The 16429-nt window shown below is 33.3% G+C and overlaps 1 protein-coding gene and 1 non-coding gene across 2 annotated transcripts; one reads left to right on the top strand and one right to left on the bottom strand.

The window, feature by feature from the left end:
* Positions 1 to 438: 438 nt before the first annotated feature.
* Positions 439 to 11914, bottom strand: LOC131847058 (X-linked retinitis pigmentosa GTPase regulator-like). Its single transcript, XM_059196506.1, has 8 exons — positions 11826 to 11914; positions 7113 to 7238; positions 6423 to 6578; positions 5714 to 5872; positions 4295 to 4447; positions 3036 to 3359; positions 827 to 1951; positions 439 to 556 (listed from the first exon to the last, which is right to left on the bottom strand). Exons 1-8 carry the CDS (start codon positions 11842 to 11844, stop codon positions 444 to 446), a joined length of 2175 nt encoding a protein of 724 aa, XP_059052489.1. The 5' UTR covers positions 11845 to 11914; the 3' UTR covers positions 439 to 443.
* A 3445-nt stretch (positions 11915 to 15359) lies between these two features.
* Positions 15360 to 15449, top strand: LOC131847097 (U6atac minor spliceosomal RNA). The gene has a single exon (XR_009357698.1). It is a non-coding gene; the product is annotated as a U6atac minor spliceosomal RNA (small nuclear RNA).
* Positions 15450 to 16429: the final 980 nt, after the last annotated feature.

The raw sequence follows: 16429 nt of genomic DNA, 5'->3' as shown, positions 1-16429 counted from the left end.
TTTATTAATTCATATTTTCTCTGTATCTCATGTATGTTATGTGTCTGCAATTGTGAATAAAGAATTTATCTATCTATCTATCTAATATTATGAATGCGAAAGTATGTCTTGTCTTTATGTTTTCTACCTGTTCACATCTAAACATTTGAGCGGATCTGAATGAAATTTAACCTAAGAGGACCTAGTATCGTGAGGACAGGTACGCCCTCGAATATAAATCTGAAATGGGGTGAAATAGGTGGTGAAACCTTGTGCAGAAGTCACAGGTATGAGTCAGTAATTTATAAAACGCAATATTTGGGTAACCAAATGAAATACAAATCCATTATCGCTATGACATTAACATCTATTTCATAGGAAGTAACGATTATTTGTGTATATGCATAATATAAACTTTATTGATAAAATAAACGTTAATTATAATATGGAGATGAAAATTTTAATTATAATATTGTGCATGTTCTCGAATTCGTCTGGTTTCTGATTTCCGTTTCTACAGTTTCTTCGAGCTTGTGGATTGTTTGTTCAGTGCCCTCGATTCCTTTGTGTACATTTTCTGAAAGTTTGATATTAATTATTACAATTTTTTTTGAATTCTGAACAATAAAAATATTGAATCTGGCATTTGAATATTTCGCTAAACACAACAATATAAAATATTAGTAGATTATTCATCAGCTTAGATAATCCGTAATCTAATAATCATATAGAATGTCATAACAAGTAAAGACTTAAAACATAATAAGAACAAACTAAGAATTTACAATAATGACTACTAGTAAATTTTAAATGTCTAACTTAAAATCATCGCAATGGCAGAACTTACCTATAACATTTTCTTCAATTACTTTTCCTTTACTCATACAAGAGTTTTCTTTATCTTTTATGGATTGAAATAAACGTGCAAACCGGCCTTTCTTAACTACTACATCGCTTTCCTCATTCTGCATAGGTTCATCGTGGTCATCAATTGCGTCTTCACTTCTTACAATAGGCATCACAGCTTGAGTTTTCGCCGTTTTCCCAGCTTGAGGACTAGATTTATCAGACCCACAAGGTATAGTTTCATTCTCCGATTGACCAGCTTCACTTTTTTGACCATCATCGCTATGTTTACTTAGAACTGGACTCATTTGTGATATATCTGGTACATGAAGCAACTCCTGTAGTATGGGGGTTTTTGGTGGAGGAGAATTAGCTACTTCATCTCCTTTACCTGGAATTTCAAGGACTTTTCTTTCTATGTGATGAATATCAGGTATGACGGCGGCTACTTTTTTTATTTCATCTTCAACTACTTCTACTTTTTCCTCTACTTTATGGGACGCATCTTTCACTGTTTCTTTAATTTTTTCTTCCGTTTTTTCAATCATTGTATCCATAGTATCGATTAAGTCTATGGATTTTAGTTCTTTCATTGGCGACTTAACTACATCTGTTTTTAAATCGGGAACTTCGTGAATGCTTGCATTGTCATTTTCTAGATCATTTATATTAACTATATGAGATCCGCTCACATTAGCTTCTAATGAATCTATCGATCCAGTTTCCTCGTGTGTATTGCCATTGATATTGTCCGGATTGACATGTTCATTGGTGTTTAAATTCGTAACATCTTCACAATTGTCTAATTGCGGATGATCTTCGCCTTTATTCATGATCGGTACTTTTTGCAACGGCGGTAGTTCAGTTAAGGATACCTGTCTGGTTTCTTCGTTGATAATATTAAAATCGTTATTCGTGAAGTCAACGTTAGAGCCTTTAGTAGCCGTTAGTAGAGTGTGGCACCCGCCACAGGCGACATTGTCTACGACGAATCCATTCATAGCTGTGACCCGCTTCGGTGAGTATTGATTGGGGATAGCCTCATTCGAATTGTCGACGTCGTCTATTTCCTCCAAACAAAGTTTGTTGTGTCTCGATTCTCCGCACGTGTAAAGTAATCCGTTATCTGAAATATGTTAATTCACATTACAATCTATTTATATTTGATTCATTTATGTTAATACGAGTATAGCCAACGAGTGAAACTCCAATACTGAGTAATGACGACGACTCACTTATTACAGAAGTAATTTATTTATACATACATATAAAGGATATACGAATAATGCGTATCATATTATGAAATCGAACACGTACAAGGGCATGCAACTAAAATAAATGACCGTTCGTGGACTAGGTAAGTAGTGAAGCCTAAAAGGGGTTGACTATTATGTACAATCAATGGCTAGGTCATAATACCTACAGACATGTTTTAGTTTCATATTTCCATTAGGTGTTTAATATAGCGTAGCTGTTACAATGTTGATAATCGCATGCCTCATACTTATTAAATTTGACGACAATAAACAATTTGACGGCCTCGGTGGTTTAGCGGTTTAGAACACCGCTTTACTTCCGATGGCCGCGGGTTCGATTTCTCGCATGGTATAAACATTTGTATTCATGAGTATGATAGTTTGTATTGGTCTGGGTGTTTTCTATGTATATAATGTATGTATTTACAAAATAAATATCATGTATTTATATCAGTTATATAGTAACTTAAGAATGAAAAAGGGGTGGCTGTTTTCAATGTATATTATGTGTGTATTTAATAAAATAATATATTTCAGTATTTCTATCAGTGGTCAGTATTCATTATATAAGGTTTGCTTAGTTTGGGACGGATTGTCCTAAAAAAACTTGGTTCGATTGGGAATCACAATTTTTGAAGTTGGTGGTACATGTAAACATAATAATGTCGATGATTTTTGCAATTCTAAATATATCGTAATTAAATTTATATCTACATATAAAATATGTGATTTTGTGATTTTTAAACTGGGATTTTTAGACATGTAAATTTATACATTTGTGCGACCTATAAATATATATGATATTAATGCATTGTTAATGGATAAATATGAATAAAACAAATTTTATATTTCCTTTATGTCCTTCCAACTTAATATCTTTTTCAAATTTCGAATTTCCAGATTCAAAATTCAAAATCTACTTAAAGTAAGACTAACGTAACTTTATTTTATTACCAGTAACAAAAGCTGTATGCATCGCTCCACAAGCGACTAATTTCAGTTGATATCCATCGAACATCGTTTCCATATTAATTTCAGTGGGTTCGGTCACGTTTACTATATCTTTGGGCATGCCTAGCTGACCCCTCTCGTTGGAGCCGAATGCCATAATCTTCGTTTCATCCATGGACAATAGAAAGGTGTGCGACGCCCCGCAACATGCACTTTTTATTGGTACGCTTACAGGTAAAACTTCAGGAACGTATACGGTTGTGGCAGCGTTAGGTATACCCAGTTTCATATTCTCGTTATCACCAGTAACAAATACGGCACCTTGTTCTATAAAAATGTAGAGAATGTCCATGAAAAATTAGGGGCAAGAGATTTTGTGAAAGAAAGAAACCGATGTGATAAATTCCTGGTGAATTTGTCACGATGGGCTAATTGACCTGAGCTCATCTTCATCGTATCAATCTCCACTGGTGCCCCGCCGGTGGGGTGGTCAGATGCGCCTTTCCATTAACACCCATTAAAAAAAATAGGTCATTAATTTGTAGTATAAATAGTGAAAATGAATACTTGATGTAGCCCGTTATTTAGGTTTATTATTTCGATGGTCATTGGTTCGATTCCTCTCACGGTATAAAGAATTGTATCCAAGAATTTGATTGTTTCTATCAGTCTGGGTGTTTTCATGTATATTGTGCATGTATTTACAAAATATACATCCAAGTATTCATATCAGTTGTCTAGTAACCATAACATAAGCTTGCGACTAGATGGTGCTATGCTGAATTGTCCTGAGGTATTATTATTATTGCACCAAACATGTAATAAAAGAATTATACTAAACAGAGATCTTGATGTACAAAAGGCTGTCTATTATTAAGGCGGTATATTATATACTATCAATGTTGATCTTTAGTTTCGCTAGTGTCTTAAAATATAGAGATTATCACATCAATGCGAAACACAGGCTATTTTGTATTTATTAGTGAAGTGAAACTGTTAGGTACTATGGTAATTCTAGTGTAGTCTATTTAATAGTGCAGTGAAGCAGTTACTGTAGTATATAACTCCATTGTAGTTTTTTAATATAATAAGAATGGCAAACAAGCTGATTTTCCACCAGTGGTAACTGTCACCTATAAACAAGAACAGCAGTACGGACACCACGTTATCAAGTGAAACCAGTACCACTCAAGCGTTGCCATTCCATATGACTGACATGTCAAGACTTGTCCTGTAATTTAATTTATTACCGATCGACTTACCAGTAATAAAAACAGTGTGGTAATATCCGCATTCAACAAACACGATTTTCTCCATAAATTTGAGTTCTGTAAACTTGACACTTGACCTGGTATCTTCTCCAAGACCAAGCTGCCCCTCCGAGTTCGAGCCGCACATGAACACGCGACCCTCGTCTAATTAAATCGAATGAAGAATCATTTATACATGTAGGATATTTTAGCCGCTTATGAACGTAAAAATTTTTATATTAATATTTCTTTCCTACCGACCTGTTCAGTATACAGATTCAATTGTAAAGAATTGGCAAGAAACTCTACTGAAGTTCTTTTTTTTAAAAAGTCAGTTTATTTATATTGTGTATTTATGTAGGTGTCTATGTCTAATATTAAAAAATCCCGTGCATGAACAACTGTTGCCTTGCACGACAGTTCATAAATTATTGTTAAAGATTTGTAAATGTATGTGAGAAATTAGAACTAGGGTGCATATGATTGATGTAATTATATGGTTGTTATAACTATTACGAGGGAATAGTTAGCTATTCTAGTTGCCCAATTAAACTCATTATCGAACTCAAAATCATTTATTCATATAGGACCTTTCTCTCTTATGCATTATTGCATATGCATTATTTCTGTAGTCTAGTTCGAATACTACCACAGTTGAGAAGAACTGTCGAAAAACTTAACTGGTGCATTTGTATATTGTTAATAATAAGTTTCAGACTTTAAAACAATAATATAGCGTTCAAGAAGTGTATATAGATAAATTATTTAAAATATTGAAAATCACTTGTCACCATTAAGTATTTACTAATAGTGACATAATTATTGATAAATTCATCAGAAATTAACAACGGTAATTTATACAGATATTTACTTCACACTTCACACGAAATTATTAAAAATACTTTTGAAAATGTAATTCTGAATAACATTTAAAAAACATAAAAGAACAACACGCATTTTTCTTGCTAGTTGTTCTTGAGCTGAGTCTGCTTTCCGAATAAGTGGTAGAATTATAAAATAAAGAAAAAAATATTACATGACTATAGAACAGTTACATTTTAAATTTATTTAAATGAAGACGAGACTGAACAATTTTTGTTTTTAATTATTTTGTGTTTCAATTAAGAAAAAACATTTGTTACTCAATATAGTTTCTGTTTTATGTTTGATGAAAATTAATTAAATTATATTATTAATTTAATAAAGATTATTTCTATTTCCAATCTATATATATACATAGTATTATGTAATATTATCTTATCTGTGATAATAATATTTAAAATGTTAAACGTAGAATGTATTTCGTAGCAGCCTTAAAAGTAAGGCAACATTTCAAATTGTGATTTTTAATGTTTAAATATCTATTCTATATTGTTAAAGATGTATGCATTGTTGGTTGTCCTAAATAAATAAATAATGTTGACTACGCACCAGTGAGAATGGCCGTGTGATTGCTTCCAGCTGACACCTGTCTTATCGGTTTGGGATCCCCTTCGAGCTCCACGAACTGGGGCACCGTGTGGTGCTCCATGTCACCTGTACCCAGCTGCCCTTCATCATTACAGCCTACTGAGTATATTGCATTCGAATCTGTTGCACATAAAATCAATAGTGAGAAAAAACTAATGTTTAAATTGACGTTATTGTATTTCTAGTAGTTTCTTTCTTTTCAGAAAGCCATATCTTTGGATATATGTGTATCATGGAAGTGTAATAATTACACCGTCATCTTAGGCGTACGTCCTATATAGGATTTAGAATGACGTTTTATTTTATTTAGACAACCACGCGTAGTTTCGTTTCGACCACAAATCATCGAAACTAAACCATACATATAACATTTCAGGAGTCATTTGAAGTTTAATTGCTTTAAAATTTAATCTCAAAAAGATAATATTCTACAATTTTATTTTCACATATCATTTATTTATATATTATTTGCATTTTTAGTTCAATGACACGTCAATTCACACATAACATTTGCATCAAATTTCTCTGCACCACGGTATTAAGTCCGTAACATTTTATATTAAGTTATATAAATATGTCAAGTGTTATTAATAACTTAACGTTTACCTTGAAGTCAATGTGGCCGACGGCGATCATATTTTGCCAGTCAGCGAAAAAAAATTAAAAGTACCAGTAACGAAGAGCGTGTGCGCCCGTCCGCATGCAACGAACATGGCTCTATGCGGTTTAAGCCACTTGACGCAGCTGGGTCTCGTCACCTCATCCTTATGTCCCAGCCCGAGCTGTCCCCATGCGTTGCCGCCGAACACAAACACTCGGCCATTGTCTGTAACATCAGAGGTAGACTGAAAAACGAGTTTTTTTCTGACTACTCTAATGCTGTTCACCGCAGCTGGCCTATACAGCTTCACCGGACAATAGGGGGCGAGTGCAGATGGCACTCCAAACCCGCGGAAGGACTTATGGAGCGGCTGAAGGCCAACTCCCGCCTGACGGATACGACTTTAGTCTGAGGGCACCACTAGGGTTTCGAACCTCGGTCCCCGTTTGAATTGGACGGGGGGATCGATCGGAGGGGTGTGTGAGTACTTCAGTCTCAGCTATATCAGCCGCCAATCAGCTTGCTTTGTAAGCTATGTTTCGGTATTAGGGTGCAGACAGAGCAGTGAAATCACGTCTTGTTTGATTAAACAAAAATAAAAACTGCAATCGTGACGAAGACGTATAAAAGTAGCAGAATATGTCTGTATACCTTTAATTTACCATTTACCTGCTACTCTGCATTTTATCCGTGAAACTGACGGTTGTAACACTGCATAATAATATCCTCTGTGGTATTTATTTTTTTATCTGTACTTACGGCATATAACGGCGCTGTGTTCATCCCCACAAGATATGGCGACCACAGGATCATTCTTGATAAAGAAGTGACTAGGTTCGTTATCTGCGAAGTGCGACTTGCCGAATGTGAACACCGCGCCCGTTTCTGTTTATCAACACATTAAAAACGTGATTAACTTATGTTATGATTAACTTATTATCTTAATACAGAAATATAAAAAAACTAGTCGTGCCCGCGGTTTCATCCGCGTGAAATTTATAGCCTATATGTTATTATGATGCTACATATATTATTGTAAAGTTCATCAAACCCGTTCAGTAGTTTTTGCGTGAAAGAGTAACAAACATCCATCTATACTCACAAACTTTCACGTTTAGAATATCGATAAGATTCAATCGCCTACTGCCTGGAACTATGTAATATTATCTTACGCTGCAATCCAGTGATTGGTTTAATTAAATAAAAACAAAAAACGCGATCAGAAAGTGTATTAAGTGTATGTGAAGATACTGTGAATATAATTTATCGAGCTGAGATAGTAGCAACAAACGAAGACGTGTAAATGTAGACGAAATCAATGCTCATAAAGGATTTCACTTTATGTAAATATATAAATTATGTATGGTACAATACATAGGGGGTGGCATAAACATTTTGCATGGAAAATGGTCAAATATAAAACTTATTTTCCCATACAAACTGTTTATAGACCAGGTACCTGTCGTACAGAAATGTATTCCCGGAACTGAGTTCGCGGGGTCAGCTAGTTAATAATAGTAATATGTAGGTATTTATTTCACTTTTACAAACATAAATAAATCTAAAATGTCAATATAATTGTGTATGGTATTGATATTTTATTCCTCAAAAAACGCAAAGGCTGAAAAAGGCGATACTTTGTATCAAGTCGAAAAAAAATTAAATGATTGTAATCATATTATTAGTCCTTAAATGTAAAAGTCTAATTGCTATTGTACATCAAAGTCTTTTAAATGCGTGATGTCATTATTCTCAGAATACATAAACAATAACTTTTGTTCACGAAAATCGCCAGCATGACGTCAGTAAAGCCCGAAATTCTATTCTATCACATAATTTGAGGGAGTTTAACACGCCTACTGAAGGAAAAATGTATAAAACTCAATTGTTCTGGCGTCCGACTTCCGTTTGACCTTGCCTGAAGGTCTTAAGTCCATTTTGCCAGCTTTTAATCTGAAGATATGATTGATATCATGTCTGAAATGAATTGTTACTTGCGTGTGGTAAAATGTGGGGAGAGGTGGCTAGGTTCTTTTCGAAGGTGAAATTTAACGCAATATAGGCCTATAAAATTAATAAATTATGACTCAAAGCAAGTAGTGTTTTGAGGCATGAATTATGAATTTTATAGTCATGATAATAAATAGTTCTATAATGATCCTAAAGAACATTGTATACATATGAATGTAATTTATGAACTTTTTTGCGTTTATACTCTCGTGTCACGAGAGAAAGTACTTTATAAGAAAATTTTTGCACCCATTATCTTATATACCTAATATATTATAACTCATTATTTATTCAATAAGATATCTTCATACATCTATCATTTAACTACGAGATGTTATCTGTGCTACGAGTAACTACTTGGTCTACGAGTAACATCTTGGTCAGAAGTTACCCATCCCAGAGATTTTCATATCGTTTTGGAGACCAGACAAATAGGATAATTATACAGAAAAAGAAATTAGTAATAATTATGAATAAGGACATTCAGACCGCGAAGTATAATTGAATACGATTTGTACTTATATAAAATTACCGTAATTATAGGTCTGGTCATATTAATCGAATTTGTAAAGGTTTTCCTGGAAAAATACACGTGAATCATATTCGTCTAGGCTGAGTATCATCAACTAAAAGAATGAGAAATTAAATAATCAAAAAATAAATAAATAACCCTGGACAATTAACACAGTGCCATTTAGTCCCCGTAAGCAGAACTTGTGATATGGCACCAGAAAACTGATAAACATACTTAGATATTTTTTTTTATTATACGTACATAGAAAACACCCAGAGCGATACAAACAATCATACTCATGAATACAAATGTTTGTACCGTGCGAGGAATCGCACCCGCGACCATCGGAAGTAAAGCGGCGTGTTAAACCGCTAGACCACTGAGGCTGTCATGTTAATAAGAAAAGGTAACATTTGAAACATCATCATCATTTATTATCCTATTATTTGTGTTGGCGCAGTGTGTCATATTCTCCCACCGGTCCCTATTAGTCGTTATATCTGTGCTTACTCTCTTTCCAGAATTCTTTTCCATCCAAAATGTAGGGACTGTGAAATATGTCATACATATATCATCTTTCACACAGTTCATAGTAAAACTGGTCACATCATGGTTTAAATTAAAATTTTATATATATATGTATATAGTATATTATTTTACATTGATGTAAATGACACAAGTAACCAAAAAAAAGTACGTTTATTAGGCATAATTACTTATAAACTACATTGCATTTTTCTAGAAAACCCATATATTATGTAGCAATTTCCATTGTCATTGCTTCGACATAGATAGAAATATTTTTTGTTTTTAATAGATAAACGAAAGAATTATTATCATAAGACACAACGCCGGAGCCAGAAAAAAAAATAAGTCAGAACCTATTTTTTTTTTTAGAAATCTGTCTTATCAAATTTATCAATAAGTAATATGGCCAGTATTATCTTATTTAAAAATTAAAGATCCCTACTATTATGGACGTTCTAAGCCTAGATTTCAATAAATATGTGGTAAATGGTGGGCCGTGTCGATGTACTCCCTCTAATATACATATATGGTTGAGTGCAATGATGCACGTGTGCTGTTGTGGGGACTGGTCTGTTCAGGTTACGAACACTTATTAAACTGTTTGCTTTTACAATAGCATATGGTGGTGGTCACACTATTCTCTCAAATTTGAATTTAAATGAATCTGTATTATTGTAAACATATACAACATTTATTTGAAAAGAATATGAGCTGAGTTTCTTGTCAGTTCTTCTCATCACGAAATCATTCCGAACTGACGGTAGATTTGACATATCATAAGAGTCTGTAATAGACCTTTCATGAAGGTCTATTACAAATTATTTTGATTATTAAAGATATTTTGAATTTGAATATGTTACAAATAACATGGAGGTTTATCAACCGCGATTTACAAGAGTCAGGTCATCGGCTGGCATGTAACTGTGACGTTAGCGTGCTGTATGCCATTTTTATTCTATACCATATGCTAATCATATAGCCAATTAGTCGTCGAACATGTAATATTTAATGGTGCATCGTCTGATGCACCATTAAATATTACATGTTCGACGACGATTTCTATTTGAATTCGATGAAGATTTCGTTTCGTCTGATTAGTCAAATAGAAATCTTCATTCAAATAAATTTAATAGCACTTTTAAATAGTATTTATTATTCTGTCGCCACATTTAGAATACAAATTCAACTAGGAAATACTTGGATGAATCTGCATTCTAAATATGGCGATAAGAAAGATAATATTTTCAAACAAAGAAAAATAAAATGTTTCGCTATATCTGTTAACGTAAAATATGTAAAATACATGTATAAATATTATTATAAGAGTGCATATTTTGAGGCTAACGTGGCATTTCTTCTCAATTGTAGTATTGCAAACGCATCTAACGAAGAATCTAACGAGAAGGTCTTTTTGTTGCATTGTTCTATATTTTTCTTTAAGTACCTTACCTCACAACTGTTTTTAGCGTGAACAATTAATTATTTGAATTCTTTTTTTTATTTAAAAGCATTTGTTTCTCTGTATATAGTATCAAGATCTGATCAGTACTTTTTGACATATCCTTAATAATCCGATTGAAATTTAGAATTTATTTGTTGATTGAAGAACACGCGGATTTCTACCACATGATGGCAAACAATCATGGCCCTGATGGTAAACGGATACCGTAGCTTATAGTCGCTTGAGGTACGAGAGATGTCACATGGTATTGTGTCGGAAAGTACTGATTTTGATTATAATATTAAAAAAAAGATTGACTTTACGTACCGTCACCATAAAATGAAGTATCTATGTTAATTGCAGGTACTATCACTTTGCAGGTACGAGATTTTATTGTAATATTAAATAAAATTTTCATTGTAATTATATTACGCAAACGCTAAAATTGGAAAATGTATGCAAGCAGAAAGTTTAAAAAAAATATGTAGAAATAATATTAGGGATTGTTTATATGGTATATACATATATATAGGCGTAAGTACAATATATTAGTGGCATAGATATGTATTTGTATTCATATAACCATAAGAAAGTAGTTTTCTCTCATTCTCGTATTATAAAAATAATAGATAAGAAAGTGAGATGGAAAAAGCCAAATGTCCAAAACAATTATAATGGGGACAATTTTGCGGTTAGACGTTACTACTGTTCATTTTTAATTTTTTTTTAAATACATTTATCACCGTATACAGTGGCACTGTTTGTATGACCAGTAAAAAAAATAGTTTCATATTTGTATTCAGTATAATTTCATGTCTTTTAGCGTGGTATATTTTTGATGTGTAACACAATACATTCAGCTTCACTCTATTAAGGTTTAATCCTTAAATAAAGTTTCCTATATCTCCTACGCGGGCACTGTCACTAGAAGCTATAAAATCCGTATTTCCTAATCACTAGTAACGTAGCCACTGTTCACCTGGTATGTCATCTGTCATGATGGTGGATACGGAGTACTACGGTGGACTGGTTTACATGGCCACGGATCGACCGGCCGGCCGCGGGGCGCGCACTGACCACTGCCCGACACGTGCCTTGCCACTTGCCACCCTAACCACTGTTGCCTACTACGAGGTAGAAGGGGTGCTGGAAAAGACCTGCGTGAGTGTACGGCGTAGGTGTATTTGATTTTCGAGGTGATATTTACGGTTGATTTATACTATAGCTACCTGCCCCGACTTCGCACTGGTGTACATGTATTATATATATAAACCTTCTTCATGAATCACTACATCTATTGCTAAAGGAGCATTATTATCGGTTGCGTAGTTTAAAAGATCTAAGCTAACAGACGGCGGAAGCGATTTCATTTTATACTACCTATGTAAAGAAGGCATAGAAGGAGTTAAAAGAATAAATATACCAATTTATAAGAATTAAAGTAGATTTTTAATACTTAAATATCTACTTTAATTCCTATAACCCTTTATCTACCTAAGTATTTACTATCTACCTGTTTCTTAGAAATTGGTATTTTTAATTATATAGTGAAAAAAAAAACTAATCAGGAAACAGCCATAAATATATACATAAAACATGAGTGACAGCAAAAAAGAAAGGTATTAATTTTTGGTACATAGAATTAAGTAGATTTCTTAAATAAATAAAGATCCACGCATTGAGAGTTAAAAGAAAATGCTTCCTGTTATACACTTTCGTCCCATTTCATGAAATTACTGCTAAGTTCGTAGAAATACGAGAGAAAACATGTTGTACACTAAAAACTTGGGTAGGTTTATATTTTTAACTTTAAAACTAATATTACAAGACGGTCTGATTCTCTAGAATATACCATATTGTTATAGTGGAACACCAAATTATATGCTGACCACTCTCTCGGTAAAAGTCAGTGCTGAAAAAAACAAATGAATTAATTGTACACGACTTTATTCGTGAAGCGAAAGTTGATGTATTTTTATACTACGACGTTGGCAAAAAAAAAAGGGCATCATATGGCTTTTTTAAATCCGTTTACCAGTTACTGTTGCTGATTAAAATAAAAACAAATTTTGAAATACTTTTTTTTTGTAATATAAGGAGTTCTATTATTGTTATAAAAATATAATTAGCTGTAATGTTTTTCTGGCTTTCTTAACATCCGTGATGTTATGGGACTAATCCGAGGCTACTATACAAGCTAGTCTAGATTGTTTTATGGTATCATTTTACCGACTAATGGGGTAATCAATCTTTATTACAGTTAGGGTTACTTTAATTGAATTTGGTTATTACTCATGTGATAGTCGTCTGTGTCATAGCACTAGCTGAACTAATTTATGTAAAACTAGCGGCCAGCCCTTGCTTTGCACAGAATAATATTAACCTAAAGAACGGTGATCGTTAATAATGTGAATTAATAACCCCATTGCCAGCAAATTTACCATGTTAGGTCGACATTCAATGGATATAATAATGTTAAACTCCTGGTTAATTTGCCACGATGTGCTAACTGACCTGTCCTTATTCGCTTCCGCTGGTTCCCCGCCAGCGTATACCATTGGTGCAGGCGAGTGCACCATTCCATTATCATCACATATATTCTTTATTGCACTTTAAAAGAGTGTACAAGAGGCGAGCTTAATGCCATATGGCATTCTCTACCAGCTAACCTTTATATATGAAATATCCTGCGGTAAAATGGAGGCTATATTCTAAGTTAGATCTCTAACAACATATCGGCTAAATCTCCATTTATTTCCATGTATATTTTTTTGTCTGATGCCTATATAAAAATATATATACACATGAAAATTTTATTGTTTTAACTTCTCTTACAAATCGTTTTATATATCTTTTTATAATAACTATATTGTTTTGTAAGTGATATTAGGCATTAAAATAATTGAGCCTATATTGGTGCTTTTTCATTACTCGCGTCTTGTCATATTCGTCTTTAATCTCCTTTACAGCTTCTGTTGCTCTAATAAATATATTTCATACTTTTTAAATTGTGAAAACTCCCCTTAAAGTAGTAAGTGATCAAGCCTTAATCTCTAATCGATGGTCACAGTTAAGGTCGAGGGTTTGTTAGGTATGCGCGGTGTACGATTATAACTGCACCGAAGGACAAATTTATTTACTTTCAACAAAATCAATGAAGCGTTTTCCACAAGGCTACCGCGGTTGCAGCTTTTATTGCGTAAATAATATATTGTAGTATTTCTATAATCGTATGAGTTGGCGACGTTTCATTTTCTATTGTTTTGTTATGAATTGGCAAAAACTATTAATATTTTTAGCTACCGGACATATGGGTTAATATATTATGGATACACAAGGTTAACTATACATGCATGTAGCAGCTGAAAGGCAATGATCGTTGTCATAATACAGAATTACATATTTAAATAAATTTAAAACCTCATAAAGAAAGAATCTAATGAAATATATTACATTTCTTTTACTTTGTACAAAATCATCTGCCTGGGTATCTCAATGGTAGTGAACAGACTACTAAGGCAGGAAGAGAATAAGCTAGAACTCAGAAATGGCAAATGCATTGAAGGAATCAAGGCTCAAATCAAATTTACTAATAGTTATGCTATTAGTAAATCACTTACAAATTGCAGCAAACTCAAATATTTCTAACTTCTAGAAAATAAAAAAACAACCCTAGTATTTCTTGATTTTATCTATGTCTAGAACATTCTATTATTTGTAAGAAAACTAGACAGGTGCTTATATAAATTCCTCGAATACACGATACCGGGGCCAATAAATCTAAGTTCACAAACCTTTAATTTCCTAAGTTCATTACCGTAAGGTAAACGACTGAAAATTATTTCTTTCATTATATTATATACTCGAGCAACGTCTTAGAATTGGGCAGTTGGCACCGATAACGACAAGTAACAACCTCTTTGCATATTTAATCAGAGGTTTGCGTGGAAACTTGGAATGCCAATGAACTAAGTGGCTTTATATTTATACTTCATTGTTGGATATATTGTATGTACATCGATTAGCTTTATAAATAATTAACGGAGGTTACTGGCAGATACCATTTGATGAAGATATCATAGTTAATTTGGTGGTATCTAGTTAATTTTTGTCACAATTCAGAAATATGACTATGCATTTAATTTTAGACTGAGACGTACAGGGATGCCCCACTTTAGTGATTTGGTCCTAGATACTAGATAGGACTCACCATTTCCTTTATAATAACCTAATAGGTTAGGTGTTGATAATTCTATGCGATCCAACGAGAACCGAACCACGGTGTACATACATACACCGTGTGACTTTTTAGTGGTTAAGAATTCCCATACACCCCTTCGTCACCCCTGTGGTGGAAGGATACCTATATGAAGAGTTTTTACACATTAAAAAAAGTATTGATAATTCCACAAAAGAATTCGCAAAAAATGTTCAAGGTAGGCAGGTTGCCGGCTGGTCGTCAAAGGGTTAAACCAAAACCTTATGTAATATGGTATGTATGGTATATGGTAAAGTGTTTATTGTAACGAGAGATGGTTAGCACTCTCCTTGTCAAGGTTGGAGTACGCAAAATGGTTAAGGCACAATTTGACCACAGTTTTTTTTTGGATTTGGGGTTGAATGCACATGCGAAACCCCTGGCTCTGGCATAAGTGCTTTTAGCTACACCGTGTGGTTTTTAGTGGGCTAAAATTCCACTCACCGCCTCGCCATCCTTTCCGCCATCCATCGGAGGGGCTGTCTGTTTGTGTCTTTTGAAGATTTTCCACACATTAAAAAAATATATAATAAGGATGTCTCATACAGACACAAGTATCTCTAATATTATTATCAATATTACTCAAACAGTAATTTGTGTAATCAGTTTTGATATTTATAAATGTTAGAAAACTCAATTGTGTTTGTTTGTAGATTTTCTCGTACTGGTAAAGTCTTTGAAAAAACTTAACGCGTCTAAAATCAATTTAATTCTCACTTTCCTACACTAAACACGTTTTAAGACTGTAATAAATTACTCTACCTATACAAGGACAACCTTAGTATAATTGTAAAATGTGGTCGTAAATTAATTCGTAGAGAAACAGTGGTGTGATTATATATTTAGGGGTTGATCATGTAGATTAGCGAGATCGATTGCGTTCAAATGCGTCTTTTACGGAGTATGAACAAAGTATAAAAATATTTTTTTATAGACGATATTTTTTACAGGTTATATCTTTATTATTATTATTAACTAATAATAATAATAAATAAATAACCCTGGATAATAACATAGCGTCATGTAGTCTCACGGTAAGCAGAGCTTGTGTTATGGGTACTAGACAACTGATATAAATACATAGATGCTTCTTTTTGTAAATACATACATACATAATATAAATAGAAAACACCAAGATACAAACAATCATGCTCATAAATACAAATGTTTGCATCGTGCGAGAAATCGAACTCGCAACATCTAAAGTAAAGCAGTGCGCTAAGCCGCTAGACCACCAATCATAATATTTGTAAGGATTGATTTACAACTCTCAGTTTGTGAATACTATCTATCACTTCTATTTTTCATAAACGTTAGAAAAATTG

This window comes from Achroia grisella, unplaced genomic scaffold (assembly GCF_030625045.1).
Source record: "Achroia grisella isolate CSIRO2021 unplaced genomic scaffold, CSIRO_AGI_Agris_v1 utg515, whole genome shotgun sequence".
Taxonomy (NCBI): domain Eukaryota; kingdom Metazoa; phylum Arthropoda; class Insecta; order Lepidoptera; family Pyralidae; genus Achroia; species Achroia grisella.
Note: the sequence above shows the minus strand (reverse complement) of the source record. Positions and strands in the feature narration are given on the sequence as shown.

Coding starts and splice junctions, on each gene's coding strand:
- LOC131847058 (XM_059196506.1), bottom strand. Junction 6,579..7,112: donor ACACAGCGCCGTTATATGCC/GTAAGTACAGAT, acceptor CTGATGTTACAG/ACAATGGCCGAGTGTTTGTG. Junction 3,360..4,294: donor CCACACTGTTTTTATTACTG/GTAAGTCGATCG, acceptor ACATTTTTATAG/AACAAGGTGCCGTATTTGTT.